This window comes from Oryctolagus cuniculus, chromosome 11 (genome assembly GCF_964237555.1).
Source record: "Oryctolagus cuniculus chromosome 11, mOryCun1.1, whole genome shotgun sequence".
Classification (NCBI taxonomy): Eukaryota; Metazoa; Chordata; class Mammalia; order Lagomorpha; family Leporidae; genus Oryctolagus; species Oryctolagus cuniculus.
The window spans coordinates 99658374-99684291 of NC_091442.1; the positions used below are offsets into that span (position 1 = coordinate 99658374).

Consider the following 25918-nt stretch of genomic DNA (forward strand, 5'->3'; position numbering starts at 1 on the left):
TTTGTTCAAATAAATAGATTTTAGTGATTTGCCAGGTTTGAAAACATGTAATTTTATAAGTATGTATATATAAAAATGTTAAACTTTGTTCATATGTAATGTTATATATTATTATATATTACATATTGTATTATATGCATATAATTTCCTGTGAACTCCCCATAAGTTATAAGTCTTTTTCTTGGTGCTAACCTTAACCATCACATTGCTTTTTCTAAAAAAATTGTCTATTTATTTGAAAGACAGAGTAATATAAAGAGAGGCAGAGAGAAAGGGAGAGAGAAGAGAGAGAGAGTTTCCATTCACTGGTTCACTTTTCAAGTGTTTGCTATAGCCTGCTCTGGGCCAGGCCAAAGCCAGGAGCCAGGAACTCCATCCTGGTCTTCCACATGGGTGGTAGGGGATCAAGTACTTGGGCTATTTTCCACTGCCTTCTCAGGCACTTTAGCAGGAAACTAGAACCAAAGTCGAGTAGCCATGACCTGAACCAGCATTCTGATATGGGATGCTGGCATCCAAGGAAGCAGTTTATGTACTGTGCCATAATATCATCCCCAAAACATCCCATTTCTATAAGTAACCAACCAGTTCTAGATATCCTCCTCTTATAAGAACTTTTAATGCATGGAAAAAGTTTTTCTTCTATCTCAGCCTCTCTCAAAGCTCAAGATGTTAACTAGTTAACATATCCCATCACTCTGTCTTTCAATTGGAGAATTTAATATATTTACGTTTAAGGTAATTATTGATAGGTAAGGCTTTACTACTGTGATCTCAATATTTGTTTTCTAGTTTATTGTAAGCCTTTTCTTTCTCCTCTTCTTACAGTCTTCCTTTGTGATTAAGTGATTTTGTCTGGTAGCGTTTTGACTCATTATTTTTTGTATGCCTATTACAGATTTTTGTTTTGTGATTAACATAAAGCTTGCAAGAAACATCTTTTGGTATAACAAACAATTTGGAAATGATAGCAACCTAACATTACATATAAAGATAGGAAAAGAAACAAAAAAACAAAAAACCTGGCCAGCACCATGGCTCAATAGGCTAATCCTCCACCTGCGGTGCTGGCACACCGGGTTCTAGTCCCTGCCGGGGCGCCGGATTCTGTCCTGGTTGCCCTCTTCCAGGCCAGCTCTCTGCTATGGCCTGGGAGGGCAGTGGAGGATGGCTCAAGTGCTTGGGCCCTGCACCCACGTGGGAGACCAGGAGAAGCTCCTGGCTCCTGGCTTCGGATCAGCATGGTGCGCTGGCTGTAGCACGCTGGCCACGGTGGCCATTGGAGGGTGAACCAACGGCAAAGGAAGACCTTTCTCTCTGTATCTGTCTCTCTCTCTCACTGTCCACTCTGCCTGTCAAAAAATAAAATTAAAAAAAAGAAAAAAAAAACCTACTAAATAATTCAGTGCTTGCACTCCATTCCTCCCCACATTTTAAAGTTTTGACATCCTAGTCTATGTTCTGTATTGCCTATTGTGGGGAGCAACTCGGACTAGACTAAGTTACTGGAATTAAGACTTATTCTATGCATCTGCCCTCCCACAATATGGCGCTGGGAGAGGAGGAAACAGCTTCTACACAGCTGCCTCCAGTTCAACCAATAAACTGTAGGACCTGCTCCTGATTGGAGAAGAGCAGCGTACTCGGCGTGTGGGTAGCAGAGTTGGGATTGGTGGAAGAGGACTATAAAGGAGGAGAGAGACAACATGCACCAGGAACATCTATCTGAAGGAACACCTGTGCAGCCCCCGAGAGAGCTGGCCGGCGGTGTGCCGCTCCCCCGCGGAAGTGGGGAAAGTGGCAGGGGGAACCGCCCTTCCATGGAGGTGGAAGGGTCGGTAGCCAACCCGGGAAGGACCAGCAGCAAACCCGGGGAGGGCCGAGCAGACAAAAGAACAGCGCAGGGTCCTGTGTCGTTCCTCCACGAAGAGGGGGAGCGACAGCCTATCTTCTTTTTTTTTTTTTTTTTTTTTTTTTTTTGACAGGCAGAGTGGACAGTGAGAGAGAGACAGAGAGAGAAAGGTCTTCCTTTTGCCATTGGTTCACCCTCCAATGGCCGCCGCTGCAGCCGGCGCACCGCGCTGATCCGATGGCAGGAGCCAGGATCCAGGTGCTTTTCCTGGTCTCCCATGGGGTGCAGGGCCCAAGCACCTGGGCCATCCTCCACTGCACTCCCTGGCCATAGCAGAGAGCTGGCCTGGAAGAGGGGCAACCGGGACAGAATCCGGCGCCCCAACCGGGACTAGAACCCGGTGTGCCGGCGCCGCAAGGTGGAGGATTAGCCTATTGAGCCACGGCGCTGGCCCTCGACAGCCTATCTTCTAACATATTGATGTAGTTATCATTTTTAATCTTCATACTACAGATCTGAATGTTTTAGGTACCACGTTTACAATATTATAGCATTCTGAATTTATCTGTATAGTTACTCTTACCAGTGAGTTTTCTATTTTCTTCATACTCGTTAGGATCTCTGGCTCTGAGATTGAAGAACTTCCTGTAGCATTTCATGTAAGATAGCTGTGATAAATTGATTTCCCTTCAGTGTTGTGTGAATGACTCATTCTCTTCCCTCCTGGCCTAAAGTATTCTACTAAGAAGTTTGCAGTCAGATGGCCTGGGACATTTTTATGTGCTATTTGTTTCTTTTCTCCTGCAGCCCTGAAAAATCCTGCCTTTATCTTTAACCTTGGAAAGTTCATCATATGTCTTGGTGTAGACTTGGTTTGGCTGAAACTGACCTGTGACCTCTGAAGTTCCTATAACTAGAAAATAGTATATTTCTTTGGCTTGGGAAAGTTTTCTGTTATTATCTCTTTGAATATGCTTTCTACCCTTTGGCCTTTTTAAGTCCCTCCTGAACTCCAATAACCTGGGTCTTTGATCTTTTAATGCTGTCCCAGAGTTCCTAAATATATTCCTCATTCTGCTTAATTCTTTTGTCTTCTTCAATTATTTGAAAAATAGGCTTTCTTGAAGCTCACTAGTTCTTTCTTCTGTTTGGAATATTCTGCTGTGATACCTTCTTTTTTCTTAATATTTTATTTGAATTTTTTGATTAGCATGTAATGTACATTTTATGAGAATAATATATAATATACATTATATATTATGTAATATATATTGTATATGTTATATATTGTCATACATAATATATATAAGTGTATAATATGTATATGTTTCAACTAATCAAACCAGAAAACTAGCCTTTCTATTTCTTTGTGTGTGTGTGTTTAGAGACTACCATCCCTCTCTTTATATAGTATATAACATTGTGAAGTATAGTCACCAAAACACAGATAAAAGTAACAAGTCCTACTGTTCCATAGCATCATGGATGCTATTGATGACTTTGGTTGTGTTTTTCATCTTGCTTAGTGTACTTTTCATGATATCTGTTTGTTTTTTTTTAAATACTTCTAATTTTTGAAAAATTACTTCCATCTTTTTCTTAAGTCTCTGTTAGAATATTAAATTTTTCTCATGTTCTCTTGAAGTTCATTCAATTTCCTTAAAACAGCTATTTTGAATTCTTCATCTAAGAATTTGCAAATGTCATTTGCTATCCAGTTGGTTTCTGTCTTTTTGTTTTATTCATTAGGTGAGGTCACTGTTCTCTGACAGTTCTTCATGCTTGCAGATGTAAAAATAGCATCTGCAAATTGAAGGATTACATGTTTTTGTCAAATCTTCATAATCTGACTTTGTGGCTGTCTTTCCAGAAATTCTAAGTGGACTGTTTAGTTTGAGTACCAGATCATGCTTTAAGCTGACGTTTGCTGCAATTTTCTGTTTATATGTTATCACTGTTTGAACCTTAGAGGCTGCTCCAAGCCCAGATTTGTCCCAAATCTGTAGTATCTGTGCTATTCAGAGCAAACTGGGGAAAGTCTACAAAGGGGTAATCTATTTCTGCAAGCCTCTTCTGGGGCTGAGGTAGGCCCAGATACCTTGTCCTTTGACCAACATAGCATAGATGTAGGACCAAAGCCTTCTCTGTTATGTTCTATCTGCTGCTGATGTATACTCACAGCCTGGGACTACATTAACTAAACATTGTATGATGTTCACTGGAGTATAATTCTGATCAGATTGGGCCACAAGACTCTACTTGGCTTTTGGGAAGATCCAAGGTCTCCATCCCTAGACAATGGCTTGGAGAATGGGGACCATTAGGATCTGCTCAGTGTTGGTTTTTACCACCCTGGCACTGCATCTCAAGACTGGTTGGGGGAGGGATGAAAAGTGCAACCCTTTTGCCACTCAGGCTGACACTAAACTTGGTCACACCTAGGGCTTGCAGTCACTGGGCCCAGTGTAGGCTTGAGGTTGTACATCAGGCCTACAGGGGGCTGACAATGATACATGACAGAATGAGTCCATCCCAATTCTCGGGTGGATCTGGCAATTCTGTCTGTGAGCACTGGCATGAGGGTGGGGGCCTTTTGTGAGCCCAGCTCTGAGCTATGAGGCAGTCACTTCCCAGAAGCTGCAGTCTTGTTTCCTCGTCTTCTGAAGATTGAGAGAGGAGTGGTAGAGGCAATCCTTTGGCCACCTGGGTAAGAGGAGCCCAAGTCTTAATCTGAAAGTGCTAGCCTGGGAGCATGGATCACTGGACCCTGTCCCATACTGGCTTTTGTCATGATAGGACTGGCACTGGGTTTCAAGTCTAAGGTTTGGACTTAATTTCCTTTCTCTCCCCCAACCCAGAAATGAGGCCTGTCTCTCCACACTGTGCAAGAGTGACATGGGCAATTAGCTTCCTCCATGCTTTCTTCAAGGTGTCTTATCACTATACAAAAACTATGTACTGTCGGCTCTCACCTTGCTTTGTGAATGTGAGTTGGTGGGTGAATAGCTGCTAAGTGATGTCTCTTAGGGAGATGATCACTGGAGTTTCTTATTCAGCTGTCATCTTGTTGTACCCCCCTAATCTTGTCTTGATTAAATAACAAAGAAGGGGCCAACATCATGGCATAGCTGAGTGAAGTTGCCATGTGTGGTGCCAATGTCCCATTCAGGCGCTGATTTGAGTCCCAGCTGCCCCACTTCCAGTCTACCTCTCTGCTATGGCCTGGGAAAGCAGTAGAAGATGGCCTAAGTGTCTGGACCCTTGAATCCCCATGGGAGACCTGGAAGAAGCTCCTGGCTCCTGGCTTTGGATTGGCCCAGCTCTGACTGTTGCAGCCATCTGGGAAGTAAATCAGCGGATGGAAGACTTCTCTCTCTCTCTCTCTGCCTCTGCCTCTCTGTAACTCTGCCTTTCAAGTAAATAAATATTTCTTAAAAAAACAAAAAGAAATTCAGTAATTTCCCTTGAAGCTTAAATTTACTTGAAAAAATTCCTGTGGAAGTCCATAAAATTAAAAATGAAAAACCTGAAGATAAGAAAAGTGGGTATCCAGAATACCACTGAGCCAGCAGTAGACTGAAGTCAGGCAGGAGTTGGAGATAGGCTGCATAGGCCAGGGTCATTTCACAGTTAGCCTTGGTCCTGCAAGTGGTTGACAGACATGGCAGTAGGCAGTTCAGAAGATAGTTGGACACTAGGCAAAAGTCAGTGCAGCAAAGTAGTAGATGATGTGTTCTAAGGAGCCAGTCTGCCTGAATGTGAACTCTGGCTGTGACCTAGACCAGCTGAAGGATCCTGGGTAAGTCCCTGAAAGCTTCTAGATCTCTTGGGTTCATTCTCTTCATAAAAAAATTATGTGGGCTTACTTTAAATGTCCAATAAAGTCAAGATTGAATAGAATCAGGTCAAGAAATATCTCTAAAGAAAAATATTTTTAACTCTATCATTTTATTGAAATATTATAAATTTTATTTTCTCTTTTCAAATCCTGGTCTCTGGAGAGAAGATGTAACTCTAACTTCCTAAAGCATATTCAGGTTGTCTTCATCTTTATGGCATTGGTGTGATTTGGCCGGGAGAAGTTTAGCATTTTCCCTTAACTTAACAGTTTGAAACCTGGCCTACATAATTTTGATTACAGTAGCTTTTTTAATTCAAGTATTTAATGTTTCATAAATTACTCTGACCATGTTTAAGTGGTTATCTAATTCTATTTCTACTCGTAATTATTGTAGATGTTTTAGGAATAATAAATATGAATCAACATCATTTTAAAATTTTAGCTACTGCAATACAACAAAAAATAAAATCAGTAAATAAAATACTCAGAAATAACACACAAAATGATACTTAATTATATAACTTCAAAACCAAAACTAAGGAGTTTCTAGAAACGATTAGAACCAAGGGAGTCAGATAATGTTGCTGGATATAGATGTCAGTAACTTCCTTTTTCTAAGAGCAATAATTTAAAATAGAAATATTTTATAAGTCAGTTTAGACTAACTGCAAAAAATGCCTACCAATAAACTTAATAAAAATGATACAGGATATAAATAAACATAAGGATGCAGTTTTAGTAGCAAACAACTTTACAGTGCCACTCATTAAATAACCTTATCCTTTCTTCTGAATTTAAAACTCACTTAATCATATGCAGTGATACCTATCATTATTTTAATTAACATTGTGTGGGAGTTCTTAGCCAGTGAAATAAGGGAAACAGTTTTAAAAGGTACAAATATGAAAAAGGAAGAAGTAAAACTCTCATTATTCACAGAAAACTCAAAGTAATATTTAAATTCTTAGAATAAAAAAGTGAATTTAGCAAAGTTGCTATATATATATATCAATGAAAATATAACGTTAATTTCCATATAGCAGGAGCAAAAAAATTGAAATGAAAAATGTGGGGTGAACTTTTGGTGCAGCAGTTATGATACCACTTGAAACGCCTGCATCCAGAATCAGAGTAACTGGGTTTGAATCCTGGCTCCACTTCCAATCCCAGCTTCCTGCTAATACACACCCTTGGGTGTAACAGATAATGACTCAAATGCTTGAATCCCTGTCTCCCACGTAGGAGACCCAGGATTTCTGCCACCCACATGAGAAACCAGGAGTGAGTTTACAGATCCTGCTTACAGCCTAAGGGATTGAAGGCATTTGGGAGTGAACCAATGGATGGGAGTTCTCTCTCTCTCTCTCTCCCTCTCTCTTTCATAAAGAAAAGACTGGTAAATTGGATTGTATTTTTAGGATCAAATTTGAGATGGAAAGTCACAGAGTAGGAGAAAATATGTCTAACTCAATGAAGGACTAATTTCTAGAATGTATTAAGAATTATTGTATATATCAATGAGTCAAAGACAACTCAATATAAATTGGACAAAAGGCTTGCACTTCAACAAAGGGACCTATATGTAGATATGGTTTCATTAGTTGTCAGGGAATGACCAGAATGGCCAAAGTTTTAAACTGAAATGATCAGTTCATGAATATATGGAATAACTGGAGCTCTCATACATTACTGGTAGTAGTATAAATTAGGAAACTGTGATAGCATCAGCTTAAAGATGCATGTACACATGCCCAATAGCCATCACACTTGTGTCTGTGTGTGTGTGTGTACACATATATATGCCTAATACAAATGTGTACATATGTGCACCAAAACACGTGCATATTCATAATACCAACTTTTTGAGTCACTCAAATGACCATCAACTGGAAAAATGAATGAATTGTGATATACTCATACAATAGGAACTATGCATTAATAAGAATGAGCAAATCATTGCTGCACTCCACAGCATAGATGAATCACAAGACTGTACTGTGTTGATCAAAAAAGCCAGGCACAGAAGAGTACTTATTGTATGATTTTAACTTATATACATGACAAAAACAAAAACACATCTCTCTCTCTCTGTCTCTCACTCTCTCTGCTCAGTGACCAGGGCTCAGCACCAGAGCTCCTCACAGACTGACCATGAGATGATTACATGAATATGTTCATTTTGAAAACATATATGAAGTTGTACAGTTACCATTTTTAAACTTTTCATCTGTAGATATAGTGCAATCAGAATTTTATTTAAAAGAATTGTTTTGAGCAGTAGGAAAATACAGCTGGAAGTTGAAGTATTTGTCTACCAAAGGGTTCAAAACACCTGGGTGTCTAGAAATGGAGGAATAAGAACACAAGAGTGGGTCTTGACACCTCAGGGTAATTTGTGTTCTCCTGAGGACACACAGGGATTAATAACTCCTGGGTGGCAACTGTTTGATTTTATCTTTCTAATCTGAAACTTTCACTTGTGACCTACATAAATAAACTCAGCAATTAATCTTCATCCTTTGACAAATGACTACTTATTTCTAGAGGTTCAATGACAAGGGTCAAAGGCCAAAATGCTCTATATGTATAAATTATGTCACGAAGATAACTCTAATGTTAAGTAGAACTAATTTAGATGCTATCTCTAAAAACCCTACCTTTAAGATGGAATTTCACAATAAAAGAGACATAACACCAATAAAAATACAAGTATTTTAATGCTAATTGGTGTTTCTTTTGAATACTACTTTGAAATTTAGCTGCTAAAGAATATTAAATGTGACATGAGATATGTCATCTCTATGAAATAGATCAAATATTCAGTGCAATTGAATAACAATGAAATATAGCTAAAATAATCATAGTAAACACATAGTTTTGACATTTTAACCAACTAATATTATCCTGCTAAAATGTTTCCTCCTTTTTCTCTGAATAAAAAAATAGTAATGAGAGAGGGATATTTGGCTTAGCAGTTAAGTTTCCAGCAGTCCCTATTGGACTGCCTGGGTTCAATTCCCAACTCCACACCCAATTCTAGCTTCCTGCCACGCACGTGGGAGACATGGATTGAGTTCCTGGTTCCCAGCTCCTAGTCCTGGCCATTGTAAGCATTTGGGGAGCAAACCAGTGAATGGGAGCCCTCAGTCAGTCCATCTGTCTCTGTCCACTTCCTAAAAAGTAGCAATGAAAGAGTGAAAGAACAGTATCAAACGTTTATTACTTTTCATAATCTGCTACCTGGGGTGTGGGGAAACCCTCATATATTTCTGGTTGAAATGTTAATTGCCACAAACTATCTGAAAAATCATTTGGCAATAAATGTTAAAATGTAAAAGATGAACACCCTTTAACTAAACAGAGCCACTTTTGGGAATCAGTAGTACAGAAATCAAATGCACCTGTACCAAGGATATATACACAAATAGGCCAGCATGTACAAAAAGTAGAAAAATCGCTGTGGAGAATGAAAGAATAAATCAGGATACAGCCATCTCCTGAACTGTTCTGTGGCTATAAAAATGCCATGGTCAATAATGATGATAATATGTAGTCTTTATTGAGTTACCATTATGTGCTAGCCACCATTCTAAGTGTTTAATGTGTGTAAACTCATTCAGTCCTTGTAAGAGCAATATGATATAGGAATTATTATTATTTCATTTTATGGATGAGGAAATTAAAGTCAAGCATACCAAATAATTTATCCAACCTCACATAGCTGCTTACCCAACAGTCACTCATAAACTCCAAGTAGTTATTCTGCTTCCGGTATTGATTAAAGAGGGATATCTCTTATATATCATTCATTGAAAAAACAAATCGTGGAAACCTAAATATCCAATTTAAAAAGAAATACAAAGCCATATGGAAGGATACTCCTCAATCTGGGAATATGAAATAACAATTGATCAGTGAAGGAGGATATTCTTATTTTTTATTTATTTATATCTTCATTGTTTGGAGTTATAGAAGCACTAGAATACTCTTTTTTTTTTTTTTTTTTTTGACAGGCAGAGTTAGAGAGAGAGACAGAGAGAAAGGTCTTCCTTCCATTGGTTCACCCCCAAAATGACTGCTACGGCCAGTGCGCTGCACCCATCCCAAGCCAGAAGCCAGGTGCTTCCTCCTGGTCTCCCATGCAGGTGCAGGGCCCAAGCACTTGGGCCATCCTCCACTGCCTTCCTGGGCCACAGCAGAGAGCTGGCCTGGAAGAGGAGCAACCGGGACAGAATCCAGCGCCCCAGCTGGGACTAGAACGCAGAGTGCTGGTGCCACAGGCGGAGGATTAGCCTATAGTGAGCCGCAGTGCCAGCCTAGAATACTGTTTTTAATACAATTAAGTGAAGAAAAAATGAACAAAAACCAGCTTCAACTTCTAGATTTGTTACATTTTTTTGAGAACAGAAGGAATGAATGGTTCAGTTAATAAGTAGGCAAGAAATTAATAAAACTTGTCTAAGTTTTTATTGGGATTCAGACCTACAAGACTTCTAATTCACCATGGTCACCCTGCATAGCATTTTCTCATTCAGCCTCAAGTGTAGTTATCTAGATCAGCATGAAGTGGGTCCACAATAAACACTTCTTTTCCTTCATCTTTGTGCTTTCCTCTCTGCCCTTCCCCTAGTCAAATAAATAAAACCATGACCACAAAAGCAGATTTTATTTTCCATTTTGAGCCCGTTCACATTGACCTTAGGTGCACCAGCTCTTGGACATGGTAACGTGGTGTTTCTTTCAGATGGAGCGATCTCCAGGCATAATTAGCTAATGCTTCCTCCTTCACTGTGGCAAGACATATGCTCAAAATAAGGGAGAGAGAAAATTTGTCAACCAGCCAATCCATCATCAAGGAAAACGTTTCATTAAGAACAGGGGCAAAAATCCTACTTTGGAGACTATGTACAATTATTATGTCAATGCAAAATGTCCAAATTTTTATAAGTATTTGCTATTTTATAGGCTAGCTAACATACAAATCTTGATGGGCTTAAGAACAATATTTGTGACATTTCAGCAGCCTGGAGATCCAAAGCTGTGTGCTTTACCTCACACACCAACGTTAACTGTCTTTCATGGAAAAATTATTATATGAAATTGGGATTTGGGTATTGTGAAAAATTTACATCAGCCAACAGTTTGGAACCATTAAATCAATGTTTCTGTGCTTTTTCTCAGATCCCATTCGATGTTTCCCTGCTCTCCATATTCAATCTTGAGAGACTTTTTGATCTCGCTAATGGTTGCACTGTATCCAATGGAAGCCTTTTCAACTGGATAGTGTCAATCATTCCCTGAACGCCCTTTTCAGGTAACCTCAAAAACACTTAATTGCTTTTATTTTTCTTGAATTGAAGTAAGTGCTCAGAACTATCCTTATAATTAGCAAAATAAAATTACTTTTTACATAACCTAAATTTCTTTAAGAACTGTAGCTTTGAGAACAGTCTTGAATTGTATTTGAATTAAGTGACAATACTATTGATTATTAAAACCAACTTACAGAGCTATTCCTATAAAATATGTTTATGCAAATGCAACTATTTCCATGTTTGTGATAGCTTGTATTTAGGGTGTTTTTAGACATACTCGGACCAAGGTTCGATTAAGCCAGTTGTTCTCAGTTGGAGGAAATTTTTGTCCCTTAGTGATATTTTTAGAAATTATACCTGGAGAAGATGCCACCAGATAGTGGCACCTAGTGGGTAGGGGCCACAGATATAGCTCCTATAAGGCAGGGGACAGCCTCCACAACATGGAGTTATCCAGCCCCTATGTCAGTAATTGCCAGGATTGGAAAATCCTGGATTCAACCTCAAGATGTGATAAGTTCAACTTCAGAAGTTTGTCTATATGGCTTGGGAAGAAATATGTACCAAATTAGACTGTCTATAATAATTGCTAATTTTTAGAGGTGATATTGCATAGAATTTTAGGGTACCAGTTCAGGAATTATATAAACCTGGTTGGGATAGTAACTTCCCCACTTACCAGCTTTCCTGCTATGGGAGAATTAACTTGAATTCTTAAGCCGTTGTTTCCTTATCTGTAGAAATAACATATTAATGTCCTTCTCATGGGATTGCTATTTGTATCAAATAAATGAACTAGTGTAATAAGGTACTTAACACCATGCCTGATGTAGTAATAGAGTGTTGAGAGTATTATTACTGGCAGAGAAGAGGACCATGCATTTCTGGCTCTATTGAGCATCTAACAATACCACCATGAGTGTTTCCCAGATGACAGCCCCTGAATGGCAAAAATAAGAAAATAGTTTTGAAAATGTGTTTTTCTAAAGCAAAATGGAGTCATGTATTGAGGTTATTCATTTTTACTGATGTTACAAAGGCCTTTCTTTTATGAAACAGTGTGTATATTAACTGGTAACTGGCATTTTTAAATGGTCTCCTGTGAAAATAAAAGGAAAAAAATGCAACCTTATATAAGGCCCCAATTTTTTAAATGTAGAACCCATGAAATTCCAAAGTCTGGGAGTAATCAGGCTAAAGTTATCCTAGCATGCTACATAGAGGGAAGGAGTCATTACTAAGGCATTTACAGATAAGAAGGGTCTTGGTGGTTGAAATTTTGCTGAAAATGTTTCCTAGAAATAGGGATTCAACAGGAGAACTGAACGAGACTTTATGCAGTGGATCTGCAAAGGACTTGCCTACTACCTATCTGAAGTGTGGTGTACAGTTAAGATGAACTTGAAATGTGAACTACAATGAAGACTACAGGCTTGATAGGCTACCGTTACAGGTGAAAAGGAAAGGGGTAATACTACTAAGAAAATTTCTGGCACTAGTTAACATTCAGTAAATATTGGGAGAATGAAAGGAATGAAGAGACGGCCGGCGCTGCGGCTCACTAGGCTAATCCTCCACCTTGCGGTACTGGCACACCGGGTTCTAGTCCTGGTCGGGGTGCCGGATTCTGTCCCAGTTGCTCCTCTTCCAGGCCAGCTCTCTGCTGTGGCCAGGGAGTGCAGTGGAGGATGGCCCAAGTGCTTGGGCCCTGCACCCCATGGGAGACCAGGAGAAGCACCTGGCTCCTGCCATCGGATCAGCGCGGTGCGCTGGCTGCGGCGGCCATTGGAGGGTGAACCAACGGCAAAGGAAGACCTTTCTCTCTGTCTCTCTCTCTCACTGTCCACTCTGCCTGTCCAAAAAAAAAAAAAAAAAAAAAAAAAAAAAGAATGAAGAGAGTAAAGAATGGCTTGGTTTCTAGAGAAGATAAGCATGCAGAATATAATGGAAGGGAAAGACAAAAGGGGCAAGAAGACCCACAGGAAACTATGTTGTAATGAAAGAGAAAAGAACAAAATCTTCACTCTAAGTGAACTTAAAGTGGGGCACGGATAATGGGGAGGAAGCACTGCTTGGAAATTCCATTCTCATTCTCATGTGAAATAAAGCTTGATTTACACAGGAAAGCCATTCAGTTGGTGATAGTTCTTACTTGGTGAAGGCTTCAAAGACCTTTGACCTGGGACTAGGGTTTAAAAGTTTCTCTACTGGGACAGAGAGCGCCTTGAAGGGAATATGTTTCTCAGTGGAAGAAGATGGAATTATCATGCAAAGTTTGGCCATCAAGCACAAGAAAAGAACAACAGATTACCAATGCATTTAATACAGATGTGGAACTATAGCATGACCAGTAACCAAGGCCATTCACTTCAACCTAATCTAATTGTCCATCTTCCATCCCTGTGACTAGTTTTACTAGTTGGATGCTTTTCATTATTTTTGATTTTAAGTATAAATGAATATAAATGCATGTACTATTTTATAGAACCCTTGAAAAATGCCTAGCACATAGTTGAAGCCAGTACCATGTGTTGGATGATGAATAGGTGGGTGGGTAGGTGGATGGATGGATATGACCCAGGTAAGATGGCTTTATGGAGCTTTAAAAAGGAAAGAAGAAGGAGAAAAATGTACTGCCAATACTCCCACCTTCATTGCCACTACCATTATTGCCCACACTTTCTGGAGCATATACCAGGCCAGACACTGAACTAGCATTTCCTTCATGAGCATGATCTCCCTCTGCCTTCAGAAGAATGAGGACCACAATGCACCTGGTATGATTGTCCTCGTGTTACAGGTGAGGAAATGATTGTTCCATGTTACAGATGAGGAAACAGAAGCATAAGGTAGCTAAGTGACTTGCCCAGGGATCACAGTCAGATCCCAGTGACAGAGAGACAGGTTTTCAATCTGAACTGTGGAATCTGAGCTCAAGCTGGCTTCCTATCCCCTTGCACCTACTCCATGGTCTGGGAAAATTGAAATTCAAGGGAGAGGTAGAAAGAGTGGTACCTCAGCTTGACTTGCAGACCTGAATGGATGTCCCAAGAAAGCATTGCAGAGGGGGTGGTACGTGATAATATCTGTGCCCATACATTGGTTTCTGCAGGAGGAAGCAGGGCTCTTCCAACTATTGTACATAATACAAGGATACTTCAAATGGCTCATGGAAAAGTCAAATTAAAGTACTAGTTTATTTTGATACAAATTTTTTTCAATACTATATGCAAAATGTGTATTATGAAAAAACTAGGCATGGATTTAAAAATCATTTTGATCAAAATAAACTCAGACTTTTATGGGGCCAGCATTGTGGCATAGTAGACAAAGCTGCTCCATTTCCAATCCAGCTCCCTGCTAATGGCCTGGGAAAAGCAGCAGAAGACGGCCCAATTGTTTGGCCCCTAGTACCCACGTGGAGACCTGGAAGAAGCTCTTTGCTCCTGATTTCAGCCTGGCCCAGCCCCAGCCATTGCAGCCATCTTGGGAGTGGGCCAGCAGACGGAAGCTCGCTCGCTCGCTCGCTCTCTCTCTGTGAGTGTGTGTGTGTGTGTGTGTGTGTGTGTGTGTGTGTTTCTCTCTCCTTCTTTCTATTTACTCTGAAATTCAAATAAATAAATCTTTGTAAAAATAAACTCTACTTTTAATTCCATTTCTATGAACTTTTTCAAGTACCTTCATGTAACATTTCAGCACATTATTTTTACTTTTTCTCCACTGTCAGAAAAATATGATGGGGTGTTGTTTTGCCTGAGAGAAACAGTATCTAAAACTGCACCACAGTCAGTTTCCCCATCTCAAACTCTTGTTCCAGAAATTTTCCATTTCTTCCAAAATAGAAGCAACACTGACCAATTAAAGAGGGAACTTTCTGTGCAAGGAGGTGAGGAAATGCTGAAGTGGGCTGATGTACCAACAAAACGAAACCGGAATGAAAGATGGATTTGCTTCCAGAAATGTCTTTCAGGATTTCTTTAAAAGACCATGTAACAGATTTGCAGCTGCTTTTTTAAAAATGCAACATACAGTATCTGCAAATGCTTTCTTTTTTTTTTTTAATAAAGATTTTATTTATTTGAGAGATGGATTTACAGACAGTGAGAGGAAGAGACAAAAAGGTCTTCCATCCATTGATTCTCTCCCCAAATGGCTGCAACTTTGGGAGCTGCGCCAAACTGAAGCCAGGAGCCAGGAGCTTCTTCTGGGTCTCCCATGTGGGTACAGGGCCCAAGCACTTTGGCCATCTTCTGTTTTCCCAGGCCATAGCAGAGAGCTGGATCGGAAGAGGAGCAGCCGGGACTAGAACTGGCGTCCATATAGGGTGCCGGTGCCACACGTGGAGGATTAACCCACGGAGCCACAGCACAGGCTCTCTGCAAATGCTTTCTAGCAGACGGCTGCAGTGTTTCCTATTTGTTTCACTTACAATAGAGAATGACAGTAGGCAAACTAAAAAGGGGAGAAGAAGGGAAACAGAGGACAAAACGTGGGGGAAGGGGGAGAGAATCAGAATAGGTTTGAAGCTAAATGATAGGTGATAACACCTTATATCAATCTCCAAGAGATTGCTGTAGAAATTGACCACCTGCCAGCTATTCAGAGGCCGAAATGTAGTGGTCTCAGTTGGCTTCCTGTGGAGGCACTTTACACATTCCCCAGCTCAGCACTTCCCTGAATTACAAGGGCAGAATAGTGCTTTTCTGGAGAGTAGAAACCTAGTTTCTGCCCCTGGTCAGTAGTGCCATTTCTTCCCTTCCAGACAACATAATGCAAATCCCTCCATCACACCTCAAAGGACTGGGCAGAAAGGTGTCTGCTCCCTGGACTCCTAGAGCCCTTCCCCAAGCCCTGTCCATTTGGCTCCTGGGGCGTTCTTTGGCACAGAGTTCTGTGCCATTCTATTTTCATAACACAGCCTTAGAACCTTAACTCAAGGGTTACTAAGTTTCGATCTGAACTCATTTTTTTTTCCTGATTTATCTTGAAACTTACATAGCGTTCATAAAACATTGGAATTTAAATTATATATATATGTATATGACATCAAGAATTTCTTCAATCCATAAAAATATGTTTATTTAATATTATCTATGTGTTCATAGCATTATACAAGTCATGGTCTGCAGATTAGAAGAGGAAACCAATGGGCCCAGAATTCCTTTGCTTAACTACTTTTTCTTTTTTTTTATCATTTTCTCATATTTGAAATGCTTGTGATATATTATGCAAAAGAAACCCCTACCCATGTGACCAAGAAGACTTGGCAAAAATGTTTACTTGATGCATTTATTCTAATAGCAAAAACAATGAAAACCTACTCCATATCCCTTAGGGGGAGAAAGGACAAATAAAAACTGCTTGGCCGGCGCCGTGGCTCAACAGGCTAATCCTCCGCCTTGCGGCGCCGGCACACCGGGTTCTAGTCCCGGTCGGGGCGCCGGATTCTGTCCCGGTTGCCCCTCTTCCAGGCCAGCTCTCTGCTATGGCCAGGGAGTGCAGTGGAGGATGGCCCAGGTGCTTGGGCCCTGCACCCCATGGGAGACCAGGAAAAGCACCTGGATCCTGGCTCCTGCCATCGGATCAGCGTGGTGCGCCGGCTGCAGCGGCGGCCATTGGAGGGTGAACCAACGGCAAAAGGAAGACCTTTCTCTCTCTGTCTCTCTCTCACTGTCCACTCTGCCTGTCAAAAAAAAAAAAAAAAAAAAAAAAAAAAAAAAAAAAAACTGCTGCAGTCTTATGACAGAATATTATACAGATTTTTAAATGAATGAATAGTGAAATACTAAACATAATGTGTAAATTAATGAAAGAGACATGTATCAGCCCCGATTCACTTTAAAAAGTAAGGAAAAGAAAAAGCAAGGAATTTTTATTTAAATAAATATGTGTGTGTGTATATATATATATGCTGAACATACCACTTACCCAAAGCTTAAAAATAGGCAAAGCTTTTAAAAACATAATTGATGGTTGAATCAAATTCAGATTGTGGTCATCTCTTGGACAAAAAGGGGAAAATGAATGCCCAAGAGGTTTCCTATGTAGCTGTAAAGTTTTCTTTCTTAAACCGAATGTTTCTTATATTGATCTATACTTTTTTCATGCATGATCTGTTATGTAAAGTAAAAATAAGCATATTATTTACCTTCTTCTTCTTGTTGGCTGACAAGCTTTGCAGGGTTATTGGCTCACCTATCAGTAAATAACCTTCAAATGTGAGCTGTGAGTCACACCTCGTTATATGACTGTGAGTAACACATCTGGCTTCATTATTTGGGGTTTTCATGACAACTAAAAACATCACTTTGAAACTAGTGTTTAAACTATGTGCACACTCTCAATTTTAGAAAAGTCAATCTATGAAAATAAGAATTTTTAATGTAAGATAAGTAGAGGCATAATAAATGTTTTATTAAATTGAGGTAGATTCTCAGTGCATTTCCTGGTAATTGCAAACTCCCTCATTATCCTTTTAATTATTTGATTTTCCAAAATTAGATATATTGAAACTTTTTTTACATGACTGCTTGTTATTACAAAATGAGGCTTACTTACAAAATCCATCTACCATCCATAATTTCAAAGTTTTTAAAAAAATGTATGAAGTTTCTCTTTACAGAAGACTCGTTTCCTATTTTTGCTTTCCACTTCAGTAGAGCCTTATAAGTTGCAACTTTGACACTAAAATTTCCATGGCAACAGATTTTTTTTAAGCATAAACATAGGCTTGATTAAGAAGAAGGCTTTAGTGACAGCAGCTTTCTCTGTAATTAAATTCACTAGTTAAAAAGCTGGGTTAAGATACATAGGAATTTTATTGCAACAAATACATTCTCAACTGGAACTTTGGAGACATGCAAAATTAATTACAGATGAATTGCTTTGGCTTCTATTTGATATTTGTTATAACATTTATGCATTTTATATTTAACAGCTTGGGATGGAACAAGTTTAAGACCAGATTTTGCTCAAGTATAAGCTTGCCCTGACCCTCCCTTTAAATTGTCCACAATGTAAAAACTGAGTAGACTTCTAAATTCAAAGATTTCTAAGTACTTTCCCAACTTTCCTAATTTAAGTCTCTCCCACAAGATTCACAAGAATGTCTTGGACTGATTTCTTTTTTCTCATCAGCATAAAAGCAATTCAGAACTCATGTAGAGAATATATAAAAAAACTGAAAGGTGCAAAGTAGAAAATAAAAGTTACTCAGAAGTCCACCACTGTGAAATAACCAATGTTAACATTTAAGTGTATTTCATATAGGCTTTCTGATTATCTTCCCCAGTACCCAAGAGAAAAACATGGTGTATACTGAAAAGTATCAACACTTGAGACAACTGTCCATAATTCCTAAATGCACCATAGAAGGTCCTTTTCAGAGCTAATTAACTGAGAAAATGCTCAAGTTGGGAGTGTTTATGTGTGGTGGTTTGGATAAAATGCAGTTATAATAATCAGTATATAATTAGATGCAAAGGAATTGTGCACAGTTCTTCCCAGTAATAAAGTATATGGTGATGATTCACAAAATGAAAAAAAAAATCTTCATTTTGTGCTTTGGAAGCTGGTCATTTAATCTCTCTTTGATCCATATGTTAGTATTTCTCTGATAAATTTCACTCATTCACTAAAGCAGGCCTTTTTTTTTTTAATTTGATAGATTTTATTCATTACTCTGTACTTTTGCTTCTTGGCAAAGATGTTCTTCCTCTTTTTATTTTAAACTATATTTATCAAATTTGCACCACATGCCAGGTCCAAAAAAAAGCGGGGGGGGGGGGTGTACATGAGGAATGGCACTTAGGCAGTCCTTTCTTTTTTTAAAGATACATTTATTTATTTGAAAGGCAGACTTAGAGAGGGAGGGATGGGGAAAGAGATTTTTCGTCCACTGGTTCATTGTCCAAATAGTCGCAACAGCTGAAGCTGAGCCAATCCAAAGTTAAAAACCAGGAGCTTCACCCAGGTCCCAAGCACTTGGACCATCTTCCACTTCTTTCCCAGGCACATTAGGAGGGAGCCAGATGGAAAGTGAAACAGCTGGGACTCAAACCGGCACCCATGAGATTCCATGCTGCAAGCGGTGGCTTAACCTACTAAGCCACAGAACCAGCAGCCCTTACTTTCAAACAGCTCACATCTGACTCAGCAGTCCCACTTCTAAGTATATTCCCAAAGGAATTGAAATCATTATGTCCAGGAGACATCAATAGCATTATTTACAATATTCAAGATATGGAATTAACCCACGTGTCCATCAGCAGATGAATGAATAAAGGAAATGTGCAGATAGAATTCGGAATAGAATAATATTCAGTCTTTAAAAAGAAGGAATTCCTGTCACTGGTGATAACATGCATGAACCCAGGGAACATTATGTTAAGTTAAATAAGCCAGGCATGAAAGACAAATGCTGCATGATATTACTTAAATGTGAAATCCAAAAAACTTGCACTCAAAGAAGTAGAGCATAGAACCAGGGACGAGGTGGAATGGGAGTAGGGAGCACTAGAGAGATTGTTGGCCAAAGGGTTCAAAATTTCAGTTGGATAGGAGAAATAGCACTCATGAGATCTATTGTACAACATGGTGACTATTGTTAATAACAATATGTTGTAGTTTTGAAAATTGCTAACAGAGTACTTCAGAATGTTCATGCAAAACAGTGGAATTGAAAAATATGTTTGGGATGGTCATTTGGCCTGGTGGTTAAGATGACACTTGGGATGCCTACATCCCTTGTCACAGTGGCCGGTTTGAGTCTCAGCTCCACTTCCCATTCCAGCTTGCTGTTAATGTGCACCATGGGAGGCAGCAGTGATAGCTCAAGTAATTCGGTTTCTGCCACTCACCTGGGAGATCTGTATTGAGCTCCTTACTCCTGGCTTCAGCTTAGCCCCAGCCCCAGCCATTGGAGGTATTTAGAGAGTGAATCAGGGAATGGGAGATCTGTATCTATCTGTCTCTCTACTGCTTCTATTTCTCTACCTTTGAAATAAATACAACCAATAATTTTTAAATGTTTTTTTTTGTGCAAGAAAATAGAAATCTGTGCATTCTTTTTTCATAATATGCATTTTTATGAACTTTTTGAAGAGATGCATATGCATGGATTTCCAATTTTTTGTACCAAGATGCACTTATCATTTAATTCCATTTTCCATGATCTTTAAAGTACTCTCATATGTGAGGTAATGTGTATGTTCATTAGCTCAATTTAGCCATTCCACAGCATGTACATGTTTGCAACTTTCAGGCATCAATTAGCAATTTTAAAAGAAGCTCACCTCTTGTAACCCAAGCTCCTCATTCCAGACTCAGTCCAGGCATCTCCCGGATCACAGAGCCCATCTTTACCACGTCCTCCCTGAAACCTGCATGAGGGCCCTTCTGCTCCTGTCATACTCACTCATTTTGTAAGCACAATTATTGGCAGGTCTGTTCCTCCTGCACGTCAGATTCCAAGGTAGGGAGATTTTTAAGGAAACAAATGAATATAAGTTCCCATTACATTTAGATTTGTGTTCCTTTACAGGGACACAAAGTTGAAATTTTGTCACCCTTTTAATGCAATTTTTATTCAGGGCCTTATACCTCTCCAGGCCTTTGCTTAGCTTTGTACATATATATTCATCTTTTTTTTTATTAATTTCCAAAGTTCCTCAGTCTCAAGGATATGAACTCTTTTCAAATAATTTGTTATTTTTTTCCAGGTTCTTGTTTGGCCTTCAAATTTTGTTTACCACTTAATTGTTCACTTTTTTTTTTTTACAGGCAGAGTTACACAGTGAGAGAGAGAGAGACAGAGAGAAAGGTCTTCCTTCCATTGGTTCACTTCCCAAATGGCTGCTTCGGCCGGCGCTCTGTGCCAATCCGAAACCAGGAGCCAGGTGCTTCCTCCTGGTCTCCCATGCGGGTGCAGGGCCCAAGCACTTGGGCCATCCTCCACTGCATAGTGTAGAGCTGGACTGGAAGAGGAGCAACCAGGACAGAATCCGGCACCCCAACCAGAACTAGAACCCAGGGTCTGGCTTCAGATCGGCACAGCGCGCCAGCCGTAGTGGCCATTTGTGGGGTAAACCAACGCAAGGAAGACCTTTCTCTCTGTCTCTCTGCCTCACTGTCTAACTCTGCCTGTCAAAAAAAAATTAGGCACACACACACAAAAAAGAAAGGAAAGTTAGATGGAGCCAGGAGTGAGGTCAGTTTTGTTTTTTTTTGTTTTGTTTTTGAAACAAGACCCCTACCTCATAGCTTAGACAAAAATCCACTCAAAATGGATCAAAGACCTCAATCTATGGCCCAATACCATCAAATTACTAGAGAACATTGGGGAAACTGCAAGATATTGGGATAGGCAAAAATTTCTTGAAAAAGACTCTAGAAGCACAGGCAATCAAAGCCAAAATTGACAGATGAGATTACATCAAGCTGAGAAGCTTCTGCACTGCAAAAGAAACACTCAGCAAAGTGAAGAGGCAACTAATAGAAGGGAGAAAATATTGGCAAACTATGCAAATGATGAAGGATTAATATCCAGGATCTATAAAGAGCTGAAATAATTCAACAACAACAAAGCAAACACTTCAGTTAAGGAATGGGCAAAGGACCTGGAGCAGGCATTTTTCAAGAGAGGAAATTCAAATGGCCAACAGATACATGAAAAAATGCTCAGGATCACTAGCCATCAGGGAAATGCAAACCAAAACCACAATGAGGCTTCACCTCACCCCAGTTAGATTAGCTCTCATACAGAAATCAGCAAACAACAAATGCTGGTGATGATGTGGGGAAAACTGTTACTGGTGGTGGGAATGTAAACTGGTATAGCCACTGTGGAGGACAGTGTGGTGATACCTCAGAAATCTCCATAGAGACCTACCATATGATCCAGCCATCCCACTCCTGGGAATTCACCCAAACAAAAGGAAAGAGCATATGCAAGAGTGATCTGTACCCCCACGTTGATGGCAGCTCAATTTACAATAACTAAGATATGGGATCACCCAGATGTCTGTTAACACTGGATAAAGAAATTATGGTATATATACATTATGGAGTACTACTCAGCTATTAAAAAAAAAAAAGGAAATCCTGTCTTGCGACAAAATGGATGCAACTGGAAACCATTATACTTGGTGAAATAAGCCAGCCCCAAGAAATGAAATACTGTATGTTCTCTCTGACCTGTGGTAACTGAGTACCTAAAAAGTAATCCAGCAGAGTGAAATTGACACTTTGAGATGCGATCATTTTGAACAACCCTTTACTCGACTGTTGAGGAACAGTGTTGTTGTTGGTTTTTTCTTCATATTATTTGTTCAACTCTTTACTTAGTGTAGGATTAATCTTATGAGTATAAAATTAACTGAAAATAGATCTTTGTAAATAATAAGAATGGGAATAAGGGAAGAGAAGGAAAGGTGGGGGTTGGGTGTGCGGGCAGGGGGGAAGGTAGGGTGGGAAGAATCATTATGTTCCTAAATTTGTATATGAAGTGCATTAAGTGCATATGTATATGAAATGCTTTAAGTTTGTAGACCTTAAATTAAAAAAAATCATTAAATCCTTTACATTTGTTGGGAGTCAACTGCAGATGTGCCTGTAGGCTTTTGCGGCTCCAGCAAGTAAATGGAGCACATTATAGGATCAACAGTGTCGTGAAGGAAAAACAGACTTTGTACTAACAAAACGTACTGGTTTCTGATCCTCACACTAATTCTAGAAAACAGTTTATCTTGTGAGTCCTCTTGAGAACATACTGTAAGTAAACTCTGTCTTCTACAGTAGCCTGCAATAAAATGCAACACATTTTCTAAGTCAGTTTCAAGAACTGTGGGCTGTTCTCTCAGTGATTTGTCATTTATTTTATTTTGCAAAGAAATATCCATTTCTGATCAGAACCATTTGGGAGGCATGCAGCAAGGCGGGGAAGGCAAGGAAGGGAAGACTCATTTGAGACTTAAAAACATTTTTATTTCTGAATGAGGAAAAACACTTCAGTGGGTTTTTTTTCTTAGAGCAATTTCTCTGGTTAAAATATTTTTCAAATATATTTGGGGTGGCTTAGAAAAACACACTGCAGCAGCTGTTTTTCAAGACTTCAAAGGCTGATGCTTTGAACTGGCTGAGGTAAGCTGGTTGATCAATCTTGACACTGCATTCAGAATGAACACAACATACAACTAGCGCTGCCGCCATCCAGGGAACCACAGAGAGACAGTTCTGCTTGAAGTGGTGGAAGTCAAATTCTGCAACAGGAAAAAGAAAGATTCTGCAGGAGCTGAGCACAAATAGAAACACTATCTTATGTGTCCATTTTCTAGATTTCTGATTGAGGGAAAATATTTTTTTCTAGCATGGAAATTATATTTTATCTGATTTTGAGTTATCACTTTTATAGGATCAATAAGTTTAAAGGACTACAAAGGTTATTCAGTTTAGTTCTTTATTATAAATTTAAATTCACTCAGAACTGCCTCTATCAAGGGACAACAGCCTATACTTGAATAGCAGTGTAGTGCTGTGGTGAAAAGAGCCAACCAGCCAGCTCTGATAGGAGACAGTATAGATTGGAGCCCTGGCTTTCCTACACCACCTGCATGAACTTAAGAAGTTTCTTAACTTTGAACTTCAATTTTGTCATCTGTAAATTTGGGATAAATAAAGCACTTGGAAGAATCTCTGGCAAACCTTGGAGCCCAATAACAATCATTTCTGACTATTAGTGCATTCTTGCATTCTTACAATTCAGTTTTGCCTAAAAAGAGGAGAGGTGGTTTGTTTTGTTTAATGATGATAAGGTAAGAGTTCAATTTTGGTGATAGCAAAAGAGTGTTTACTGAACTGTCTGCCACTAAAACAGTGAAAACAGGTATAAAACTGGAATTAAAATAATTGTTTGAAGCTCCTGGGGAGTGATTGAAAATAGGCAGAGACTGAAGGAACCATGAGCCTTGAAATAACAAAAATGAACACTGCTCTCTCTGTGAGGGCACTCCTCATCTGGCAAAGCGCAGTCATGCGTCTTAGTGCCGGGGACACCTTCTGAGAAATATGGTGTTCGTTTTTTCATGCAGATATCATAGAGTGTATTTCCCAAGGCTCTTCAAAAAAGTTTATGGAAAAATGAATTAAACATAAGTTTCTTTACATGAAAAAAATTTGGAATCTATGCAGCAGCTTTTTCATAATGTGATTTTTCATGAACTTTTCAAAAACCCCTTGTTCACAAACCTAGATGGTATAGTTTGCTACATATGGATGAATTATACACACACACACACACACAGAGTTATTGGAGAAGCAGGTAAATCTACTCAAGATGGAGAGAGAAGGTCACTGACATTCCAAATTTGCCCAGAAATGAGACATATCTTTGGATGTGGAACTTTTAGAACAAAAACCAAGACTGTACTAAAACAGAGACAGTTTCAGCCACACTTGGATAGTTACTCATCCTACAAAGAAAAGAAATCATTTGCTTTGGAAATTTAAGAATAAGAGAGAAAAACAAGGAGACCATAATGGATAGTCAGGAGATAATAAGAGGTCGTACTGTGCATGAAGTGAGCTCTTTCAATGATCCCCCAGCCCTTAAGTAAAATGAAAAAAAAAAAAAACTTAAAAAAATCATAGTTATAAAATATGTGTGTATGCTTGGGAAGCTATTGATGAGATATAATGGGTGACAGTCTAAATCATGGGTATGGTGTTGGTAGGACAAGGATGGAACAAGTCTGCGAATTTGTCAAAATTACAGCAATGGTTTGGGACTGTTGTAGATGAAGGAATGGGAAATTTGAGTGAAGTTTGGGCCTTCCAAGGACAGCAAGGACTGAGGTTACATCTGGATCTTAGAGCTCTAGAAGTTAGGAGCCTTGGTTTTGGGTGATAGAGAATTGACCCTCACCTGAATCATACAACAAAGTGAATCTACTCACTTAGGCACCTGAAGAGTCTGGGGTAAGCTGGTTTCAGACATGATTCAGCCTGGAGGTTCTCAGTCACATCTGGGCTCTGACCCACTTCTCAGCAGGTGTCTCAGCAGCCCTCTCCCCTGTGACGTCGTTTCTTTAGTCCAGTTAACACCCCGGGCAGCAACAATGGCCTTAAGCAGAACTGAAACTCACATTCCCAGACAACACCATGGGCCCAAGCACTGTTTCTGTAAAGGGCCAGAGAAAAAATATTTTAGGCTTTGCACCCTCATTACCACTTGTCAGCTCTGCCATTACAACAAGAAAACATAGACAAAATATAAACAAACATGACTGTATTCTAACAGGTCGTTACTTATTCATTCAGATTTCATATAATGTTCATGTGCCATGAAATATTCTTCTTTGGATGTTTCCCCGACACTTAAAAATGTAAATCCATTCTCACCTCAACGCCTGAACAAAAATAGTTGGTAGGCCAGATTTGACCTCTAAGCCTTAGTTCATTGACCCCTGACTTAAAAGTTTATCTGACTAGAGTTTTCAGCAAAAACATTCTGCTTCCTGGCAAATGTTCTCTCTTTTTTTCTATATTCTAAGATGACCACATCAATAGCATATTTATGCCCAGATTCTGCCAATTCTTGTCTCCAGATTATTGTGCTGCCTCCAGACTCCTGTAGCCACCTGCCTACTTAAGATCTCTAGAGGCTTATGACATTTTTTAAATGTTTACTCATTTTTATTTATTTGAAAGGCAGAGTGATACAGGAAGATAGAACAAATGAGAGAGCAACTTTCCATTTGCTTGTTCACTCCCCAAGTGCCTGCCCCAGCTATGGCTGGACCAGGTAAAGCCAGGAAGCATGAACCGCAACCAGGTCTCCCACATGGGTGGCAGGTACTCAAGGACTTGAGCCATCACCTGCTGGCTCTCAGGTGCACTTACAGGAAGCTCAATCGG

The 25918-nt window shown here is 39.5% G+C and overlaps 1 protein-coding gene across 11 annotated transcripts in view; it reads left to right on the forward strand.

Annotated features, from left to right (window-relative positions):
- Positions 1 to 25918, forward strand: part of CFAP54 (cilia and flagella associated protein 54) — a 372233-nt gene that overhangs the window by 345600 nt on the left and 715 nt on the right. For 8 of the 11 annotated variants that reach the window (XM_051845787.2, XM_051845792.2, XM_051845793.2 and 5 more), the window contains one exon: positions 10875 to 11007. In XM_051845787.2, coding sequence (XP_051701747.2) covers positions 10875 to 10994 — 120 coding nt within the window. In that variant the 3' untranslated portion in view covers positions 10995 to 11007. Of the gene's footprint in view, positions 1 to 10874; positions 11008 to 17181; positions 17259 to 25918 lie in introns of those variants that run through there. The other 3 variants (XR_011380202.1, XR_007919542.2, XR_007919541.2) reach the window with 2 other exon arrangements.